Source organism: Cloeon dipterum, chromosome 4 (genome assembly GCF_949628265.1).
Source record: "Cloeon dipterum chromosome 4, ieCloDipt1.1, whole genome shotgun sequence".
NCBI lineage: Eukaryota > Metazoa > Arthropoda > Insecta > Ephemeroptera > Baetidae > Cloeon > Cloeon dipterum.
The window spans coordinates 10,837,530-10,856,791 of NC_088789.1; the positions used below are offsets into that span (position 1 = coordinate 10,837,530).

The following is a 19,262-nucleotide window of genomic DNA, read 5'->3' on the forward strand; positions in this document are numbered from 1 at the left end:
TGATTGCCAGCTGATGGAGATAGTATACGGATACAAAATATATGTTCAGGTTGTTAAAGCCTTATTAGAAAATATACTTATTGAGAAAATCATTATAAGTCCAGCTAATTCCGAAAAGTTATCGTCTGGTGCTTCTCATCTGCAACAAGGTAACTCTTATTATTTTACATATTATGCGATTTTCTGTAACGAAAGGTAAAATATAAGTGTGTGAGGATCAGTCTCTGTCCATCAACCACATTTTTACAATATTTTATCACTCAGGTCATTTATAATTCACACAGTTAACATATATACTCCACAGTCAATGGTTTTAGTTGTTTTATTTCTCATGATTCCCATGTTTGTCAAATCCAAACAACTGGAGAGCCAGCAAACAGTCTAGTGTTACTGGAATATCGTTTTCTAGTCTCTAATTTCCTTGGGTTGAAAATTCGAAGCCTTTATAACTGGAAAGAACTTTAATGTTTCGACTAAACCATCAAATATTCCCCATAGAAATTTAAATACATAAAATATAACTTTCAGCTGCTTTATAGCTGCAAGCTGCCAATACCATCGATTCAATCAGCCACAAGGTTCACGATTCCGAACCATTGCTCATGTTTTAAAATGAAAATAATTTGTACTTCACCAAATTTATTCTGAACTTAGATGAATGAAAATTTCATGGTCATTGTGTGGTCATTTTAAAAGAAATTTAGAGACATCACTTGAATTTATTTCCAGGGCTAAATCATAATAGCTTCATATAGAAATTCAAGCTGGGTGGCACGAACGATTTCCTTCCATGGTAGGCATATAAAATTAATAATCTGCGCTTTAACTCTTGGGCGAGCGTCTTGATCGCAGTGCAAATTAACGAAGCGTGCGACCAAGCGAGCGGATTTCTCGAATTCCTGCTTAATTTTACGACAATCAAGCGGCGGCATCGCCGACTTTGTTAGCCGCAGCCGTCGTCATTTTCGCGTTAATTTAGGGGCCGGCGAGCTGATTGTGGGCTGTTCGAGAGACAAAAAGGTGACGCGGGCGGCGCGAAGAAAGAAAAAAGATAAAACGAGCATGCACACCGCGCGGAGAGGTGGCCAATCTTTTCGCCTGGATTTATGTGAAAGCTTCCATAATCGAGACGGCGCGGTGTGTTTAAGCGAAAAAAATCATTTAGCCGGCGATGATGGCCTCGGCTGCTGATCTTTTAAGAGCAGCCAGTGGTGTTTTTCTCGGCGGGAAAAGCATCTAATCGCGTCATTTAAATGCGCAAAAAGGGAAATTTACGACTCGGGGCTACATAAAAAGGAACACGGCCGCTGCTGCCGCCACCGCAACTGCTGATTAATAATTCTCTTATATAATATTAAAAACGTACGAATCGAGAGTGTATTTTTCTCTGCGCGGCCGCTGAGAATACAAGAGAGAGAATCTCCCTCTGAAAGCTTGTCCTTCCAAGTGCGCTATAAAAAGCACATAAATTCATTACACTTCATAATTTATTAGCGGGTTATACGGCCGGTCTAGATGTTGCTTGTGTTCTGTGCCCGCTGAAAAACATTGTGCTTGCGCGGTGTGATATTAAAAATAAAAAGAGAGGAGAGATGCGCGACAACTACACACAACCGCTCCTCTTCAGACACACCATGCCTGCGTTCAAATGTTGTTCATTTTTCGCCAAGACGTGAAATGTGGCCGCTGCTAATTTATTTGTTCTAAAGTGCAAAAGTTCGGCAAATCTAATAATTTAATGCATTTTCCGAATCAAAATAGTTTAAAATGATGATAATTAATGTCAAATACGCGAAAATGGAGCATTGTATACGAGCTCCATATATTCTTACTACTTATTCGAAATAAGTTTAAGTATCCCATTGAAGTATTTAGAATTGGAAAGTTGGTTCCACAGGGATTTAAAATATTGAGAATTATTCGTGTCTTGCAATTCCTCGCGCATTAATTTGGTTATATGACCTTAAATTCACAAAACTTCAAATATTTTGCAATATCTTTTATTCTTAAGGCATAAATTATACTATTTAAAATTTTAATTTTTTCAACTCTTACTATTCTAATTGCTTAAAAATGGAAAAAATCGGGAACAAAGTGATATAAATTTAGCATAGCAGACTTCTAGCGCGTTGGAAGCATATAAATTCACGCACAAATTTAAAATTCTACTCACTTGATGCTTATAATTATTTTTCAAAAAACGAGAGTCCATTGCGAACTGCGTGAACAATATTTCAACGTGAAGTGGTACAAGCGCCAGGCGAGCAAAAAAGCGGACAAGAACAACACGCAATAAATCTTGAGAAGATATTCTTCCATTGTGGCGGCAGTGAGAGCGAAGATGACCTCTGCCGATTAAATGCGGACAAGAGTGCTGCCGCGGAAAATGAATTTTCAGCCCATTTCCAGCTCGACGAAGTGATAAAACCGAAATTTATGCGATACGCTCCTCCCGGCTCATTATTATAAATTTAGCGATTGCGAAAGCCACTTTGTCAGGCGTGCTTTTTTAATTCTCTGGTCCCGTTCTTCGCACTCTCTCACTTTATGACTTCTTGAATGAAGAGCTAAAAAATTAAGCGCAAAATTACAATAATAATTGCGCAACAACCTGTCCCCTAATCTGTGCGTCAGAATCTGGCCAGCGAATGCTAATTGCATTCAGCAAGCATAAATTCGGTCTGTCCAGCAGTAAGAGGAGCGTTGGGTGCCTCACTCTGTCGCCTACGGCTACTTTATGGACTCGAGCAAGACTGCTGAATAACTGGAACTCAGAAGTGAATGACTGACGACTGACCACTAGTCCACCAAATTTCTCTGGTCTCGAAATACACACTTTAAATGGTTTGTTTGAACTTTTTACTTTGAAATTTGTGATTTGGTTATACTTTGTAGAAAGTGGATTGTATTTTAATGTTCCGGATGAATTTTAACGCGTGTTAGCTGATTTATAAGCTTGAGGAACGAAATACCTCGAAACTGGACATTCATCGAGTTCACACACGACCAAATGGGGGATAGTTTGGTGTTCTTGATCTAATCAACCACCATACTGTCAGACATGCGAATACAACTTGGAAAAATTGCTAGCAATGACAATGAGTTCCGATTTTAAATTAGTGTTTGAAAAACTACCCTTAGATTTTAGCATCTTATCTGCGATAAAGATGCACGGAATTCATTCTTTGTTATACACACTGATTTTATAATAAGGCTGCAACATACAAAAACCAAATAAAAGGTGTTCGTGAACTAAATGTGTGCGTTTACTTATATGTATATTGCAGCATTTAAGTTTAAAGTCGATTTCATAGCTTGGAAAATGAAAAGGCGAGGACAAAATGAATTCATTGGCCACTATATGAACATATTTTCAAAAGGGAACAATGACCATTTTTTAATTTGTTGCTCTGCAAAAAATGAAATATATATATACCTGGTTGCGGAGCCGAACTCCCATTCCTTTTTCACTTTTGGTCTAGGGTATTGTTATTAATGATTGTTAGGCGATATTTGTTAAAAATTCGTTTAAGCAACAGAGAGAGATTTTGAATTTAAATTATGTAGTTTTCGCCGGAAACACAAGCCAACAAGTCGCATCTTAAGAGTTCCGAGCGTTTAATTGAGAAGGACCCGGTTCATTCGGGTAAATTCTTTTCTAATTTTAAATTGTTCTTCAAGTCAATTCTCTTAAACTGTTTATTCTAAATTCGAACATGAATTCTGTTTAAAGGTCCTTGTATTCTGTTAGACTTAGTCGCCAAGTGACTGTCTTATAAAAGAGAAGAATTGTTCAAGATCCCGCAAGGTTTTATTTTCACCTCCTAACCCTTAAATACCTATGCTATTTTTGCAAGTATAAAATAAATTTCGCTATAAATCGTGCAATAAAATAGGTAATTAAATCTATGGAAAACCAATAATAAAATGAACTCAATACTTGTGCAATGATAAATTATCCTTGGGTGACCAGGGATATGATAACACCAGCTTTGACATCTAAAAGAAATACGTTTATCTTGGAATGTTAATTGCAACGTGAGGAGCTCTCTTTATGATGTCCAGATGTGTTTTTCTAAGGAAACTATTTTTATTGTGTACGACCCGGGCTTAGCCAATTCGACATGCACACCTGTGTGCTTAGAAGAATAACAAAAAAGTAGCTTTATGACAAAGGGTGAGGGTGTTCGACCTTTGGATAAGACGCTATTTCTGTAAACTATTATGCTATCCATTATTGTATGAACCAATGAGATTACACGACCAAACAATTGGTTATTTTCCACCAACCAAGTTGAAGAAGGTTTGTTGCGAAGGAACAAGTGGAAGACTGCGTCCGAGCGGACGAGGTCAGATGCTGGAGAGGAGTCTTGAGAGACACAAGTGCAGTGGAAGTGCTAACTGTGGCCGCTGACTTAGTAATCAGGCCCTATCAACACCTGTGGTGAACGTGAGTTCTGCGATACAGGTTTTATGTGGGTTTCCCTGTGTCCGAGCCAAGCCAAATGGGCAGAACTACTTTTCCTGTCTCACACAGGAAAGGCGTATTCAATCGAAGCAGACAATCATTGTTTTCAACAATAAGCAACCACAAGAAAACTGCACCGAGAACAAGAGGTCACCAGCAGCACAGTTTATCAGCAAAGCAACCACATTCAGGTCCATTAATGACCATGTTAACAAGCCGTGAGTACAAGAGCAAGTGAAGAACTGAAAGACACACAAGTGAAAAGACTTGACAAGAATCAAGATTTGAGTGAATATTAGAATTGATATCATTTGTAAAATCATATGCACAATTATTGAGGTTTTCTTAATTAATTAATACACGTTAACTTAAACTTACACGTCAGCCTTTTATTATGCATGCAAGATCCTGTTAAATCTGCTTTAATTAATTATTGAATTATTATCGGTATTTGTCTCGATTAGTCTAGAACATCCGAGAATACCTTTTAATTCTTACAGGTATTTTATTAATTACCATAAGATTCCCCTTGCTAAAAAGAGACATTACAGGGTGCCACTTGCGTTTGAGAAAAGTCAATAGTTTGCTTTATTAGTGGCGATGGAAAAACACTGTCCCTTTCATTTTTTTTTGCTCTTTTTATCCCTGTCCAAGGACCGGGAAGGGCGCGCACTGCACTGGCACGAATGCTGAAACCCAGGTCCCAATAACACCGCGAACGGATAACATGGGCGCACCACGCCGCACAGCGACCCAGCCCACTCAAGGGCCACTTGCCTCCTTGACCATTCTTAAAAGGTTACAACTCTCTTTCTTATTTTGGATAGTCACAAGGATGCATCAATCGACATTCGCCTTTGCAGTTTTGAACTCTTTAATGTTGCGAAAGACTCCAATTTATATGTAACTGACTTAAAGGTTAGATTTAATCTACCAGAGACTGATGTGTATATAAAGTTCTGTGAAGAAAAGAAAACAAATAGACTGTTAATTTGTTCTGAGTTTTTTGAGACTGAAACTATGATTAATGACAACTGGCGTGGCCCTGATTTTCCTGATAGACATATTTTTGCAAGATTTGCTTGTCATGGATATCACTATATTTTCTGTAATAATGCAACGTTTCACTATGAGCCTAATTATGATTGTAGATGTAAGTTCTGTGGCGAGACTTGTGAAAAATATCATATCCAAAAGTGTACAGCAAGAAAACTTACTTTGAGAGAAGCAGCGAAAATGTGTAAAAATTGATTAACCTTTAGATGTAGAGTGTTGCACGCATATTTTGCGTTTAATAAACCATTAATAATAATGTGTTATATAAATTATTTCTCCCATTTTTATATATTGGTCCAAATTTTGAAGGCAAGTGGCCCTTCAGTGGGCTGTGTCCCTGTGCGGCCTGGTGCACCCATGTTATCCGTTCGCGGTGTTATTGGGACCCAGAGTTTCAGCATTCGTGCTAGTGCAGTGGCGCCCTTCCCGGTCCTCGGACAAGGATAAAAAGAGCAAACAAAATATTGGGAATAAATGAAAACAGACTTCATCCTCGTTCTATTCCAATTCGTCGTTTTTAACTCTCCAAAATTGAAGGCAATACTGGTGGGTTAAGTCTCTCAAACTAGAATCCATTATTGGTAATCTCATGGAAAATAAGTTAAAGTTTTGATAAGTTTCTAGGCCACACTATACATAATTTATTTTCAATTTTGCCTCATTCCAATTTATACCATTGTCACGAGTTAATTTCTCATTCTGTAGAGAATGTCGTGTGTATACAGTGAGAATTTTATTTGAAAGTGCAGAGTCAGTTGAAACTGAAGCCACCTGCGTGCAACGCTTGAAAACAAAAGTGGAGCTTTAGTCATTTTCGCTCGCATTAGTTAGTGTCATCTTACTCCCCTTTATTATTTTTATCGCAGAGAAAAAGAAAGAGGAGATGTTCGTTTAGCACTTGAGCTGTGAGCAAAATTGCTGCGGTCGCTCGTTTTTGTTATTGTTTTGCTTCCAACGCACATGCAGACGAGATCTCGCGTGTATGCAAAATGAAAACAACAAAATCGAGATTTATGAAGCGAATTACGTCGGCTCCAGTGAATTATATTGCCATTAGGCATCTCTCTCCCCGCGCACGAAGATCGTCGGACGCTGGTGGTGATATTAGATCCGCGAAATTTGCACACATGCGTGCCCACAAAGGAGCGAACGGCCAGTGTATCCCCTCACGCGTGCACCACTCTTCTCTCTCTCTGTGTTTGCAAAAGAGCTGGCTGGGTACTCGGACACACACACACACGTGTATAATAAATTCGCATGTATTGGTGCGTGCAAATAATATATATGCGAGTTTTACCTCCAACGGCAGTTGTGCTGTATTTCATAGTCTGAACGTCTCGCCCTCTCGACTTGCTTTTTCAGCCGCGAATATAAAAATTGTGCGGCCTTTTTATCTTTCACCCATAAAAGTAGTAAATCTAACCAGATAACTTTGCGAGTGCGTTACATATTCAACCCAGAGTGGATGGAGAGCGAACGGAGAGCTTGTTATGGTCAGAGCGGGAATGGCGTTTCCGCTCTTGATAAAACATACATGAAACAATCATCTGCGGGCTTGCTGTTCGAATGTTTTCGACATCAAAGAAAATTGGACTCATGCAAATACATCATGCATACAAACTCTTCAATATGTGAATAACGACAGCATTTTGTAATGCAATTTTGAGAATATGCTTTTCATACTTTTACAAAGTTGACTTCAATTCAAAGAATTTGCAATAATAGACATTCTTGTCCAAATTCAACGCATAATTATATATATTTTTTGGCTATAGATAGCAAAAACCTTTGAAGCTACTGATCGACTAGTTCTAGATTTTAGATGATTTGTTCTCGTTGAATTTTTATCCAGCAACTGACAATATGTGAAATATGCAAGAGTTATTGTAAATTAGTTTTAATCAGCCTGCTTTAATTTCCTTCGTTCAAGTCACCCAAATTTTCGCAAATGGATCTCAGTAGGAATATTATTCTTTGACGTCATAGTTGCAAGTATTTATTTTATTAAAAATCTATATAGCAGGAGTGGCATGCAGGCAAAAAGGTAATTTTAAAAATCTCGTGCTGAGCAGTAACCAAAGTAATTACAACCGACAGAAAAGCAAGCTGATTTAAATTCGTGGGGAGGGGAGTCACTCATCTCATAATCAGACAACGAGGAAAAGAGACTCGCTTTTTTTCTTCAAAAGAGAAAAAAAGTTTCCCGCTCGTTTCTTGAAAGCTCTCAATACAGCAGAGTTATTATCTTTGCGTTTTCTTGTGCCTCTATCTTCTTTCTGAATCAACTTTGATTGCACGCTCAGCGCGAAAGAAAAAGGGGCCACCTAGCTCTTCTGCACCCCCATCGACCCCTTGTGTTTGGACGAGCGCGCGCCTTTCTTTCGCTACACGCGCTCCTCATCTGCGAAAGAGAAAGAAACTGTGTGTGCCGTCGCGGAGGGAGACTAAAAAGATTGGATAATTCGACTAATCTGCAAATCAGCTCGAGAGATGCACCGTAATAAGTGAAAAATAAAACATCAAACGCGCTGCGCTTATGCTGTACAGCTAGCAGACTCTTTCTCGTCGCCGATGCAGCCCTTGTGCCGCGGCGTAGAAGTCTGTTTCTCCTTTTTTATCGTGTACCCGGCTAATTTTATTTGAAGAGAGAAATAAAAATGTTAAACAGCAGCTTTAGTATTTCGCTCGATGAAAAATTCAGGCAATGGAAGTAATTCCACAAAGGGGTGTGAGAGCGGAAATTCTGCCAGTAGCAGCACAAGGCTTTTTATTCAGCGTGTGGCGTCTACACCGATGTGTGAAGTTTTATGGGACACATAAGAAAGACCTAAAGAAAACAGAGAGCGAGGTGACACAGGAAATTCGAGCGAGTCGTTCGTTAGAATGGCACGCTGATGCTGACAAAACAAACGACTTTCTTTATGTCGGCTTCTGCTTTTTTATGTATTGTCTTGGGAGGTGTGTTGATATATTGCGATGCCTGTTCTCGACTTCTTTCCTGCCGACTTGCTCGCTTATTCCTCATGGCCTAAAAAATACCATCTACGGCGAATGACAATTTGGGGGTCTGGGCGCTTAATCAACATTTTAATTCTATTTATTTACTATTTGTACAAAATATTTAATAAAAGAATATATTTTTGATTTTTTATTAAAAATCGCAACTTTTAATATAATTGCTATTCTTGAATTAATTTATGCCTGCGAGAAGATTAAATTAAATTGAAGAACATCTCAAAATATTTTTCCATAGCGAAAACTTAACAGTCAATTTTGGATTATATGATTTTTACATAATAAATTGTCATTGAGATCCTAATTTCTTAGAGTGTGTAATTTGCTAGTTCTTAGTAAAATATGCTGCTAAAAGAAAACAAATATTAGCTGGCTGATAAAATTTATACAAAATTTTTCATTTTATGATGAAGTGATACTTGTATTATTTTATAAAACTGCAAAAAAGGTATACGTGTGATTGTATCCATGTAATCTGATTCGTTTCCATCAGATGAAATCGATTTCACGGAGCTCAAACTAAATCCCTCATGATGTCATAGCGTCTGCCATGCATAATTGACGGCGTTTAAAAAAATTCTGAAAACAGCGGCGACGTTGTGCTCAGCGTCACTCATCTGCAGCTGAAAACAAACCCTCTTGTGAGAATGCATAATTCAGAAGGTGTCATTACTTCAGAAGGTGACGACAGCTTTTGTTGTTTCCCCAATACCCTTGAGGTGTACGTTGTCATCATTACCTCTCACTCTGGCAGAGCACTCCCTCGAGCGCCACAACAGCTATTAATATTCGACAATGCCGCCGAGCTGGCTGCTTTTGTCTCCCCACCCCTGCGGGCGAGCCGATATATGCCACCCGCGCGACAGGCGTGTCAGACCGAAAGCATAAATTTTGAAAGAGGCTGGAGCAGCGCAAAAATCGGCGAAAGGCGAAATCCGGCAAACGCTCATTTCCGGCGCAGTGTACAACGGCGAAAGTTTTTCCCGGAGAAAATTGAAAAAATTCACAGCACGTCGATCGACTGTCGTTGAATTGTGTGTAAAGGGCGAATCAGAAATTAAATATCCCCTGCATGAGTCGGAAATGAGTTTGAGACAAGGGAGTCGTCGCATGTGGATAAAAACAACGCGCGCCCCTGTGCCGCATGAATCAACCCCCTGGAACTCTTTCATGATGCGATAGGCGGGGGTGAAGGCGCGAGAAAAGAACACAAATCCGTAAGTGCGCGTCGCCTGCTCCGCTAACACGGCTAAATACTTTTGCTTATGCAATATTGGCCGACTTCCGGCAAAGGGGAGAACAACACCGCACCGCAGCGTTGCAGCGCATTTATGCAACTCATCACCCACCACTCGATTTTCTCAGCATATTTGTAATTTCCTGATTTCGTGCGCAATTTGCACCCCTTGTGGTTCGAGTTTTGTTCCACTTATTTAGCAAAATATGTTTCGGATCATGTCCCCAGAAAAATTTGCCGCAACAAGTCAATGTGTGTGACTTTTTAATATTTAAAACTTCAAAACGTTAGATTGTCAGAGTTATTTTAATTAATATAATATAATAGTATTTAAATAGCTAAATCTTGAGCTATCATATCAATAATTGGTTTTTCAAAACTTCCCTCAATAAGCAACCTGAGATAGAATAAATATATGGAATGTTATAAATTTTACAAGGTATTTTCATCCATAAAATGTCAAGGGCCGATCTAAAGGAGCGGTGCAGTCTCAGACTTAACCCTACCTGGGGGGGGGGGGAAGGTATAGCCGGCTCAGGATAAGTCCTGACGGAATGAACACAGTAGTTTAACATAATTAATGTTGATGTTGGTGCCGTTGTTCTTAAAAGTCCTTAAAATTATTAACATAAATTTTAATTAATTTAAAGGTCTACGTTTCGTTTTAGCGGTCAACGTTTTTCCAAACTAATTGAAATATATTACTGTGGTTTGGTGCAGAATTATTACGTTGTTAATTAATTAAACCAGACACACCTGATTGTGAGTAGCTTTTACTATTACGGCTGCTCAGCAAATGTAACCTTTTCAATTAATTTAGTCACTTAATGATTGGATCGTATGCCGCTCCCACCCAGACTGAAAAATTGTTCTGAACTCTAAAAATTAGTAAGTATTGAACTGCAATAAATTATAAAAGCAAATCATAGCTGCTAGAGGAGAGTACTCTGCACGTGCTGAATACTCTGTCCGCGCAGATAGACCGAATGACACAAAGCCATCCGCGAGAGGTAATCGCCGCCGTGAATGGGGATGCCGCACACACAACTGCAGGCTTGCACAATGCAGATTAACCCACTCGCCACCGCGACCGTCGGCACAATAAGGTGGGTAATTAGCGGCTCGGCTGCGGCACCAAAGTAATCGCCCGCTCACAATCAAGTCCTCTTTTGTACGCGTCGGAAACAATGAGCCGGGGAAACAAATGCGGTGCAATTAACGCCCGGTACTCGCTGCGGCGGCCGCACTCTTCTCTGTGTGTGATGCTCGCTCCGGCGCCGCACCTATTGATTGAGGTCAAACCCCATTTTCCCGCCACATTGGCGCAGGAAAAATTCAATTTCGAGCTGGCGGTGCGGGAGGAGCGACACACACAAGCGCACGCCTCAATTCCGAATTGTGCGATTATCAGCACCAACTTTATGACAAACGTCAGCACGATTTTGCCATCGGTGAGCGGCTTTTCCATGCGGCTGCTTTTGTTGCGGCCAGACAAACCAGGCAATCAATTTTACTCTGCCAAAGCGGTGCTTGAACAACCAAATCAATTTTAATCCTGAAAACTCTGATCACAATATTTGGTTATACATTTACCTTTCATATCCTGGCAACTTCGAAAATCATGACTGATTATGAATTATTTATCATAAAATCTATTATTTACTGATTTGTGCAATATTAAAGAAATGGTAATCTAAAGATTTTTTATTCAAAACATCTCTGAATGTTGTTTTAGGTAATTAAAAGTTGAATCGTTATAATTTCGCTACGTTGTAGATAGATCGTTATATCCTCATCTGCCTTTTGTATGCGTTTGGCTGTTACTCAGCTCGGAAAAGTTTGAGAAATGCGTGTACTCAAGTGACCTTTGTGCGCAGCACAATCGCTCTTCCATCAGAACATTTGCACTGTTGAACGAGTTGAATGGCACTCAAATTATGCTGCTGCAATTATCCCTAATACAGGCTGCGAGTTTTAAATCTCTATTAAAGTGTTTTTGAATGCCATACACACAATTAAAAACGTAGCTGGCTGGAAAAAGCAGGCACAACTCAATTGTTGGCTCATGCACAATGAATCAACAGCACTTGAATTGAACGAACCTGCCAGTGAATGAGAGAGAGACTGGAAAAGTTAAAATCCTGCGGAGGTTGTAAATTTTCGCTCCGGTGCTTTGCAAAAATGAAACTTGCCTCCATGTGCACAAAAGTTTATTTTAAAACAAACATGTGCAGCCGAGCGCGAGTTTATTTATTTTTCCGCCACTTTTTGCAATGGTAGCGCTCGCGAAGTGCGCAGAACAAAAATGGAAAACCGCCGAGAGCGAGCAGCAGATGCAGCAGTGCAAGATAAATAATATATTCAGGTGAAAACCTCAAGTACAGCGGAGAGCCACACGGCGAGTGTATTTTTATTTGCGCTGCGCTCGTGGAGCGGCTTTTATTCTCGGCAGTGGCTGGCGAAAAAGAAAAGCGACGAGGCTGGCGATTGTTGTGCAAAAGCAGGCGGGGAGCACACAATGGATTTGTGTGTGTCTTTATATAAAAGGTTGCAACTTTATTGCCGCCAGCGGTGCCAGCTATTTTGTATTGGGCAAACAAAACGGCGAAAGAAGCGGGTAGTGAGCGAGCAGGAGAAGTCTTTTTCTTTGTGCGAGCTGCCTGGCTATACCGCCAATTCAATGCCACCGACCACACTGGCCATTATGCAGGCCGGCACCCAGAGCATTTTGCAGCTTCGCTTTGCTCGTTGCTACCCGCCACTACAATTGATCTGACGTGAGCTCAAGCAAACGTGCCGACTGATCAATCCATCGATTGCACAAATCGTTCGCTCTTAAAAATGACACGAACTTCGATAAGTAGTAATTTCCACCTGATTATTTTGAACAGTTTGATCAATTGAATTTAATCTTTCCTCTCCATCACTCAGGTTAGAAGCTATTAAGCGAAATTCTGAAATAAACAATTTTCACCCTGGTTTTTAGAAAAGTAAATAAAAATAATTGAACACGAGTTGAATAAACAAACGAAAAATCAACAAGTAGGTTATTGTTTAATCAATCAGAAACAGAAAAAAATAATCACACGATCTCAAGCTGGACAACTTTTAGTTCACCCCTAAGGCGTCATCACCTTCAAAAAGAAATCCACACTGCAGAGTTAATTTAACTCTTTTTTTCCACCTACTCTCATCTATTTAAATCTTTTATTCGGCTTACAAATTATGCAGTGGAAAGACTAAACGAAAAGAGTTTCTCATTACGAAGCTGACAACGCAGTCTTTGTCACACACAGGAAAACGGGGAAGTAGGAAAAATAAACTCTTTCTTGTTCCACAATGCGCGCCAGTTGAAAAAGTACACATAAATTTTTAAAATGCATATCTCGGCGTGCGAGTGCGTGCGTGTGTGTCACGCTGAACTTCTACTCCTTGTCTCTCATCATCAGTTTCGCTCTCGTCCTCATCATTTTCCTTTTCTGAAAGAGAGGCTTGTGTTTCCATTATCTCTTGCGGCCGCAGAGCCTCCGAGAGAAAAAAAGCGGGGGAGCCTGAAAAGTAGTCCGCCCCGTGAAAACAATGCTCCACTCGACGTGCATATTTGTTTTAACCCACCACGCGAAAATTGGGGCCGCGCGAGCTTCATTCTTCCTGCCAAATGAGCTGAAGCCACATTGTGTGCATGCGTGAGCTTGAACCAAGAACAAGTAGCGCCCGAAAATGAAAAGCCGACGACAGACTGGCAGCCGCTTAATTATTTCTCCACCAACGAGCAAGGACTATCCATCTGAGTAATTGCCGATCGGTGGTCATCCGTGACATTTGCATCTCAATGGCTGCCGTGTTCTCCGCGGAGACAAGAAAAATTATACTGCTCGTGCGGAGTGAGGCTTAATTTGACTCGCTCTCTGTTTCTGGGTCAACAGCTTAGTTGCGAATTAATTAAGAGAGGTAATCGTCTCTGGTGCTGATTTATGCGCACTGACCATTGGAAAGGCGTCCGCAAATCGTGACTGCCTCGTTTCCATCAGAGACCTTTCAACATCGGGTTCTCCTGCAAGTTCAAAAGGGCGCTGCAAGTAACAGGGACACTTAAACTCCTTTGATACGCCTCTCTGTTCAAAAAGCCATTTGTAATATTTTCGCTACACATATACTGACGAAATTTTGAAGCATATAATTATATTTTAAGCATGAAAATATGTTCATAAATAATATTAGTTGTTCATGAATAAATCAAATTATTAATAAATTATAAAAGTTTAGGTAAATAATAGTCCGATTATAGGTGAATCATGAAGCATGAACTTGATTGTGAGAGGGAGACAAATTGTGAGTCATTTTGTTAGCAATGACACACCTTTGGCTCACAATCAGAAGTCGAGAGCATAATTTCGTCTCGTATCTGAGATTGTAAACTGCATGAAATTCCCAAAACTGCTCCTCTCAAAAAAATAATATTGATCCAGCTCGCATCTTAAAGGGTGTAACAACACCGGCAGCTCCACCGGCGCAATTTTCTTATCTAATCTGCCGGTAATAATAGTGTTATTTAGCTCCTCCTCAATTCAGACTCGCGTGGTGATATCTCACTGCTTCGGTGCGGGATAACCAAACATTTAAAAATATATAGTGAAAAATCATGGCTCAGCATCATCATCATACAAGTTCATAGCACGCACACGAAGTGGTTCATGTCCATAGCTCGCACATTGTGTGTCTGTCTCTCTCGTCTCAAGATAACACTTTTCGCACTGAACACCAGCTTACGCGGCCGTTTCTTCTTGTCTTGTCCACAGAATCTGCTGAAAACACCAACTGAAATATTACACATCAGTTTGCTCGCCAATCTGCACGCACTGCACTGTTGGCTTTGCCTTTCTGCGATCCCTATACACATGAGTTGCTGGTGAGTACCCTTTTCAATTTTTTCAATTCGTCGATGATTTTTCTAAATTATACTAAAAGCAATATTTTTACATTAATTTAATTTTTCTGACCGCTTATTGTGAGAGAGTTGCTTTTTATTTTGTCTGTTTTCCGCGTCGTCTATTTTACTAAAGTGATTTGTGATGAATTGCCACTCGCCAAACTATTAATTTCAATTTTGTCATGCGACCGGCCGATGGACTGCGATAAAGGCAGCTTGCGTTGTGTAATTAAAATGGAGAACCGCGACCGCATAATCAATCAGCCTGGAAAAATAATAGCCAGTCAATATTTTTATTGTTGCTCTCTCGAGTTATCTGGTTGGCTGCAGCGGCGGCATCAGCCCTGCGCCGCTCTTTGTGAGCGGCAAAAAAGAGAATGGACACACTTTGCCAATTAGCACTCAGATGCCTGTATTAAGATAACGTCGCTAAAACTCTTTATGTGTATTTCGCGAACGCGGTCTCGGTGAGAGCCAGGAATTTATTATATTTGCTCCGCCTGCTCACTGGCTCCGAACAAAACAACTTGATCATTATTTCTGTCCGTGGATCGGAATGTTTGGAAAATAGCTTATATAGTTGCTCGGCCGAAGATGCCAATTGAGAGATTAATCCTTCAGGCGAAACGTTTTAATTAAATTTCACCGGGGAAATTGATGATTTTCTTGCCTTTTTGCATCCGCACGTGAGAAAACGCTGACCTCAGCAGGTGGATTTCAATCGATCATTTCTTTTTCTTTCTGATACAATGTCAATACGGTTGACAAGGGCATTTCACTGGGCATATTTATTATTCCGAGAGGCGGAAAAATGGAGGGGGATTAGCAGGTTTAATCGTAATTAATTATCTTGGCGCTCTCACACCCATTCTTATAGTGCCAAGTGCTCACTTTTATGCTGGATTCTAGTGCACAGTAATTACATATACACCTGCAAAGACAATCGCAAACAATTATGGTCAGATAAGTGGGATGATCTGTTCGATGTTGATTCGCATTCAACAGCCTATAATCCTTCACCAGGTAAAAATCGCGTGATTTATTGCGCTGTTATTGTCACTCGGCTCATCCGTCACTGGTGCAATTATTGAGAAAATTTCCCTATATACAACAGAAAACACGCATTATTTGCGTCATTGGCTGCACTGCCTGCGAGATGGGTAAAGGCAGAATTTTCGCTTCTTCAAAACGCCCGATAATGATGTTGCCGTTCAGATAATTGACCGGTCCACTTTGCAACAAATGGAAAATTCCGATTAAACTCACGCGTAATAACATTTGAAGGTATGCGATAAGCGCACACATACATTATTGACGAGAGCTCCGGTGGCGGCGGCAGGTAATCCAGTTATTTTGCCATAAAACGAGCGGGAAAATGGAAATGATGCTGTGCCGTTTCTTTCGGCTCCAACTTCTTTTTATGAACAATGATTTGTGGCTACTTTTATTGTGCAACTGGCCGGACAGCTCTCTGGCTGGCCAAATAAAATAAACCGCGCACGCAGCTCTGTTTTTACTCGCGTCGATATTCCCCGATCATAAGTGGCCGCAGCTAGAGCGCAGTATGCTGCGTGTGTGTGTTTTATTTTGCGCCACAAAACGTATGCCGCCGTCACCCGTCCGTAATGCTGAATAATGCCTCGACCACGGTGAACGCTTTCGCCTTGTAATTGGCTGCCGTTGATATAAAAGTGCTGCTGCTTCTTGCTTTATTATACAGGTGACCGCTAGTTACTTTTATAGTCCTACTTTTTAATGTCCCTCGCACTAAAAGTAAAAAGCTAGCTAGTCCTCTTCTCTCTCTCTCTCTCTCTCTCTCTCTCTCTCTCTCTCTCTCTCTCTCTCTCTCTCTCTCTCTCTCTCTCTCTCTCTCTCTCTCTCTCTCTCTCTCTCTCTCTCTCTCTTTCCCTCGATGTGTGGGATAAAATTTAAGGTCTGTGTGTGAGAAACGGCGCGCGAGGTCAATTATTGTGCCGCCTCTTGGACATCTAATGTCCCCGTGGTCGCGCTTCAGATGCACGACGAAGAATTTGCCGGCTTGAATTCTCTCATTACTCGTTGATATACGAATCATTTAAGTTAATTATTGCTCCTGCGAAAGTGCGCAACTGCTCCCAAGTAGCGTAAATTACAAGGTGGATGAAACAAAAAGATTTCCAAGAATTTAATTGTTTAATGAGTCATTTCTTTTTTTAAATGCTCAATTTTTATGTATTACTGCAAAACCTAAATTTAATAAATCAGAAAAGCCTAACATTACTTTGGATATGTCCATTAGCAGTCATCATGTGTAGTCGAAATGATTTGCACAAAACCTGAGGAAGGTCTGAAAAACGGAACCCAAAACGGTGAAGGCCTCTTTTTTCGACCCAGAAGACTGCCCCACGAAACACACCCATACAATCAGTTTGATGCGGTGGTTCGTGCGCGCCACTATTTGTTAAAAAATTGAATCCTGTTGGGGAAAATAATAATCCAAAGCGGCAATAAATTTGACAGTGGAACCTGACCGCAATATCTAGCGAGAACAAAAATTTTATGTTCCCAATCCGCGGAGGGAGCGATCGAGTTATATATGTCGGTGGCGTGGGTGGCGATCTGCCCCTGAGATGCTCCGGGGGTTGCGGCGGCTGAAAAATAGACCGAGGGGTAATAAGGGCCGCACAAGGGCAGCTCGGGTGTCCGCCCTCTACTGCGTCTTGCATAATTAATGATTTGCAGCTCTCCAGCGCAACATAAACCAAACTCAATGCTCTCGAATTTGACACCAATATTGTATGAGACACGCTGAGCGAGAGAGCAAATTGGTTCGCGCAGAGCTTTTGCTTTTGCATCTTGTCATGCATCCTTATCAGTGCTTTTATTATGTGTTCATTTAAAAATAAGCTCGAGTGTTTCATTCTAAATGGCAGAAAATTATGATTTATATATTTCTGAGGCCCAGAATGAACAATATCAGGCATCAGAATCTTTTTTTAATGTTTTTTAACACACACTCGTGTATATTTTAGTCATAAATCAATTTTAGGACAAATCAAGGAGGAAGAGACCATGGAAATGAAATATTAGCTCCCAAATTTGATTGATTTTCTGTTTACATTAAAAATGGTGCCGCAGTTTCGTTTTAGCAGGCTAAAAAATTTGTAAATACTGTCTGTCAACCTTCATTTCAAATTTTCGTCAAGAGGAGTTCGTGCGGCTGAATGCCTTGGGACATAGGAGACCACCGACTTCTGCTCTCACTTTTCATTTCTTCCTTCCGTTTCACACGCGAGTTATGGTCTCTTCGGTTTTCTCTTCTTGTCTATGATAAATATGAATGCGTGCCATCCTATATCTGCTGGCCAGTGGTGTTACATTTATTTATAAAGGGGCACTCGCACACTGGACGCAGTGACATCTCGACGGACTCCTTCGATACATATAAAAATTTATACACTTTTATCCCCGCTTCATTTATTTATATTTGCAGAGGCCACTGCGAGCGCTGGCCAGCGGTGTAATTCAAACTGGCCCGTTTCATATAAAAGGACGTCACCAAATTATAAAAATTTATGTGCCGTGCTGTAAAAAATATTTATCGCAGCCGTTTTGGTCATTTCTCACTGAGCCGTTTCGTGCGGAAGTGCGAGAAAGCTGGCGAGGAAAAAGAAGCCACACAACTCGCGGAAGCTATTTCTAGATTTTGGGCCAAAAATTATTTCGACTCCCGCTCGAAAGAAGACTTCATTTCAGAGACAAAAATATGAATGTGCCTCTAAAACTGCACAATTAATGAACATCTGCTAGCTTGCTAAACTATTGCGGATTAAATATATGTCTCAGGACAAAAAACATTGCAGGTGCTAAAACAGCTTGTCTGAACAATCTCCACTATTTTATTTCCAGCGATAATTATCTCGCAGAATCATAAGAATGAATATTTACGCACTTCAGAAGAAAATCCCACTTTTTTATAAACAGCGCAATTAACCTCCGATCGCGCATAACTCAATGGTGATCAACGCTCTCTGTCTCTACGCACATAAAAAGCATTCTTTCTCTCGCGCTCATTACGCCGCACGGTGGTATTATTTTAGATATTTATGCACTAGCCGCTCTCGCGAGGAGAATATTTTACGACAGGACATAAATTTCATTCAATTTATGGGGCAGCGGCACTTGGACGAACGGTGCTCTCAGCTTATGCAAATCAATCGGTAGCTGATCCACACCGTGATATTTGTCTTGGAGCTACTGCCGGTGTTACATTTTTAACACCGGGACCTGGAGTCAATTTTTTATTGAAAAGGCGATAATAATTAAATCAGCATGTGCCCTGAAAAAGAGAGGAAGAGCGGCTGCTGGAATTTATTTATTGGCAATTATCTGCGGCACGCCAAACTCGATGAATTTTTAAGTGGCGATTAATATATTGGCTCTTGCTATTATAAATGCAGCCTCACGGGATTTTCATTAAAAGAAATAATAATATTCGACGCCTTTAGGCGCGAATGTTAATTCCTCGGAAATTTTGTGGAGCGCAAGCCGAGGGAACAAAAAGCATTATAAATATT

At 40.4% G+C, this 19,262-nt stretch overlaps 1 protein-coding gene across 9 annotated transcripts in view; it reads left to right on the top strand.

Annotated features, from left to right (window-relative positions):
- LOC135944397 (transcription factor SOX-5-like) overlaps positions 1-19,262 on the top strand; it is a 169,544-nt gene that overhangs the window by 73,764 nt on the left and 76,518 nt on the right. For 6 of the 9 annotated variants that reach the window (XM_065491293.1, XM_065491299.1, XM_065491294.1 and 3 more), the window contains one exon: positions 14,576-14,685. Coding sequence is in view for 4 of the 9 variants with exons in the window: in XM_065491291.1 (XP_065347363.1) it covers positions 14,576-14,685 (110 nt within the window). In the remaining 5 variants the exon portion in view is untranslated. Of the gene's footprint in view, positions 1-14,437; positions 14,686-19,262 lie in introns of those variants that run through there. The other 3 variants (XM_065491290.1, XM_065491289.1, XM_065491295.1) reach the window with 3 other exon arrangements.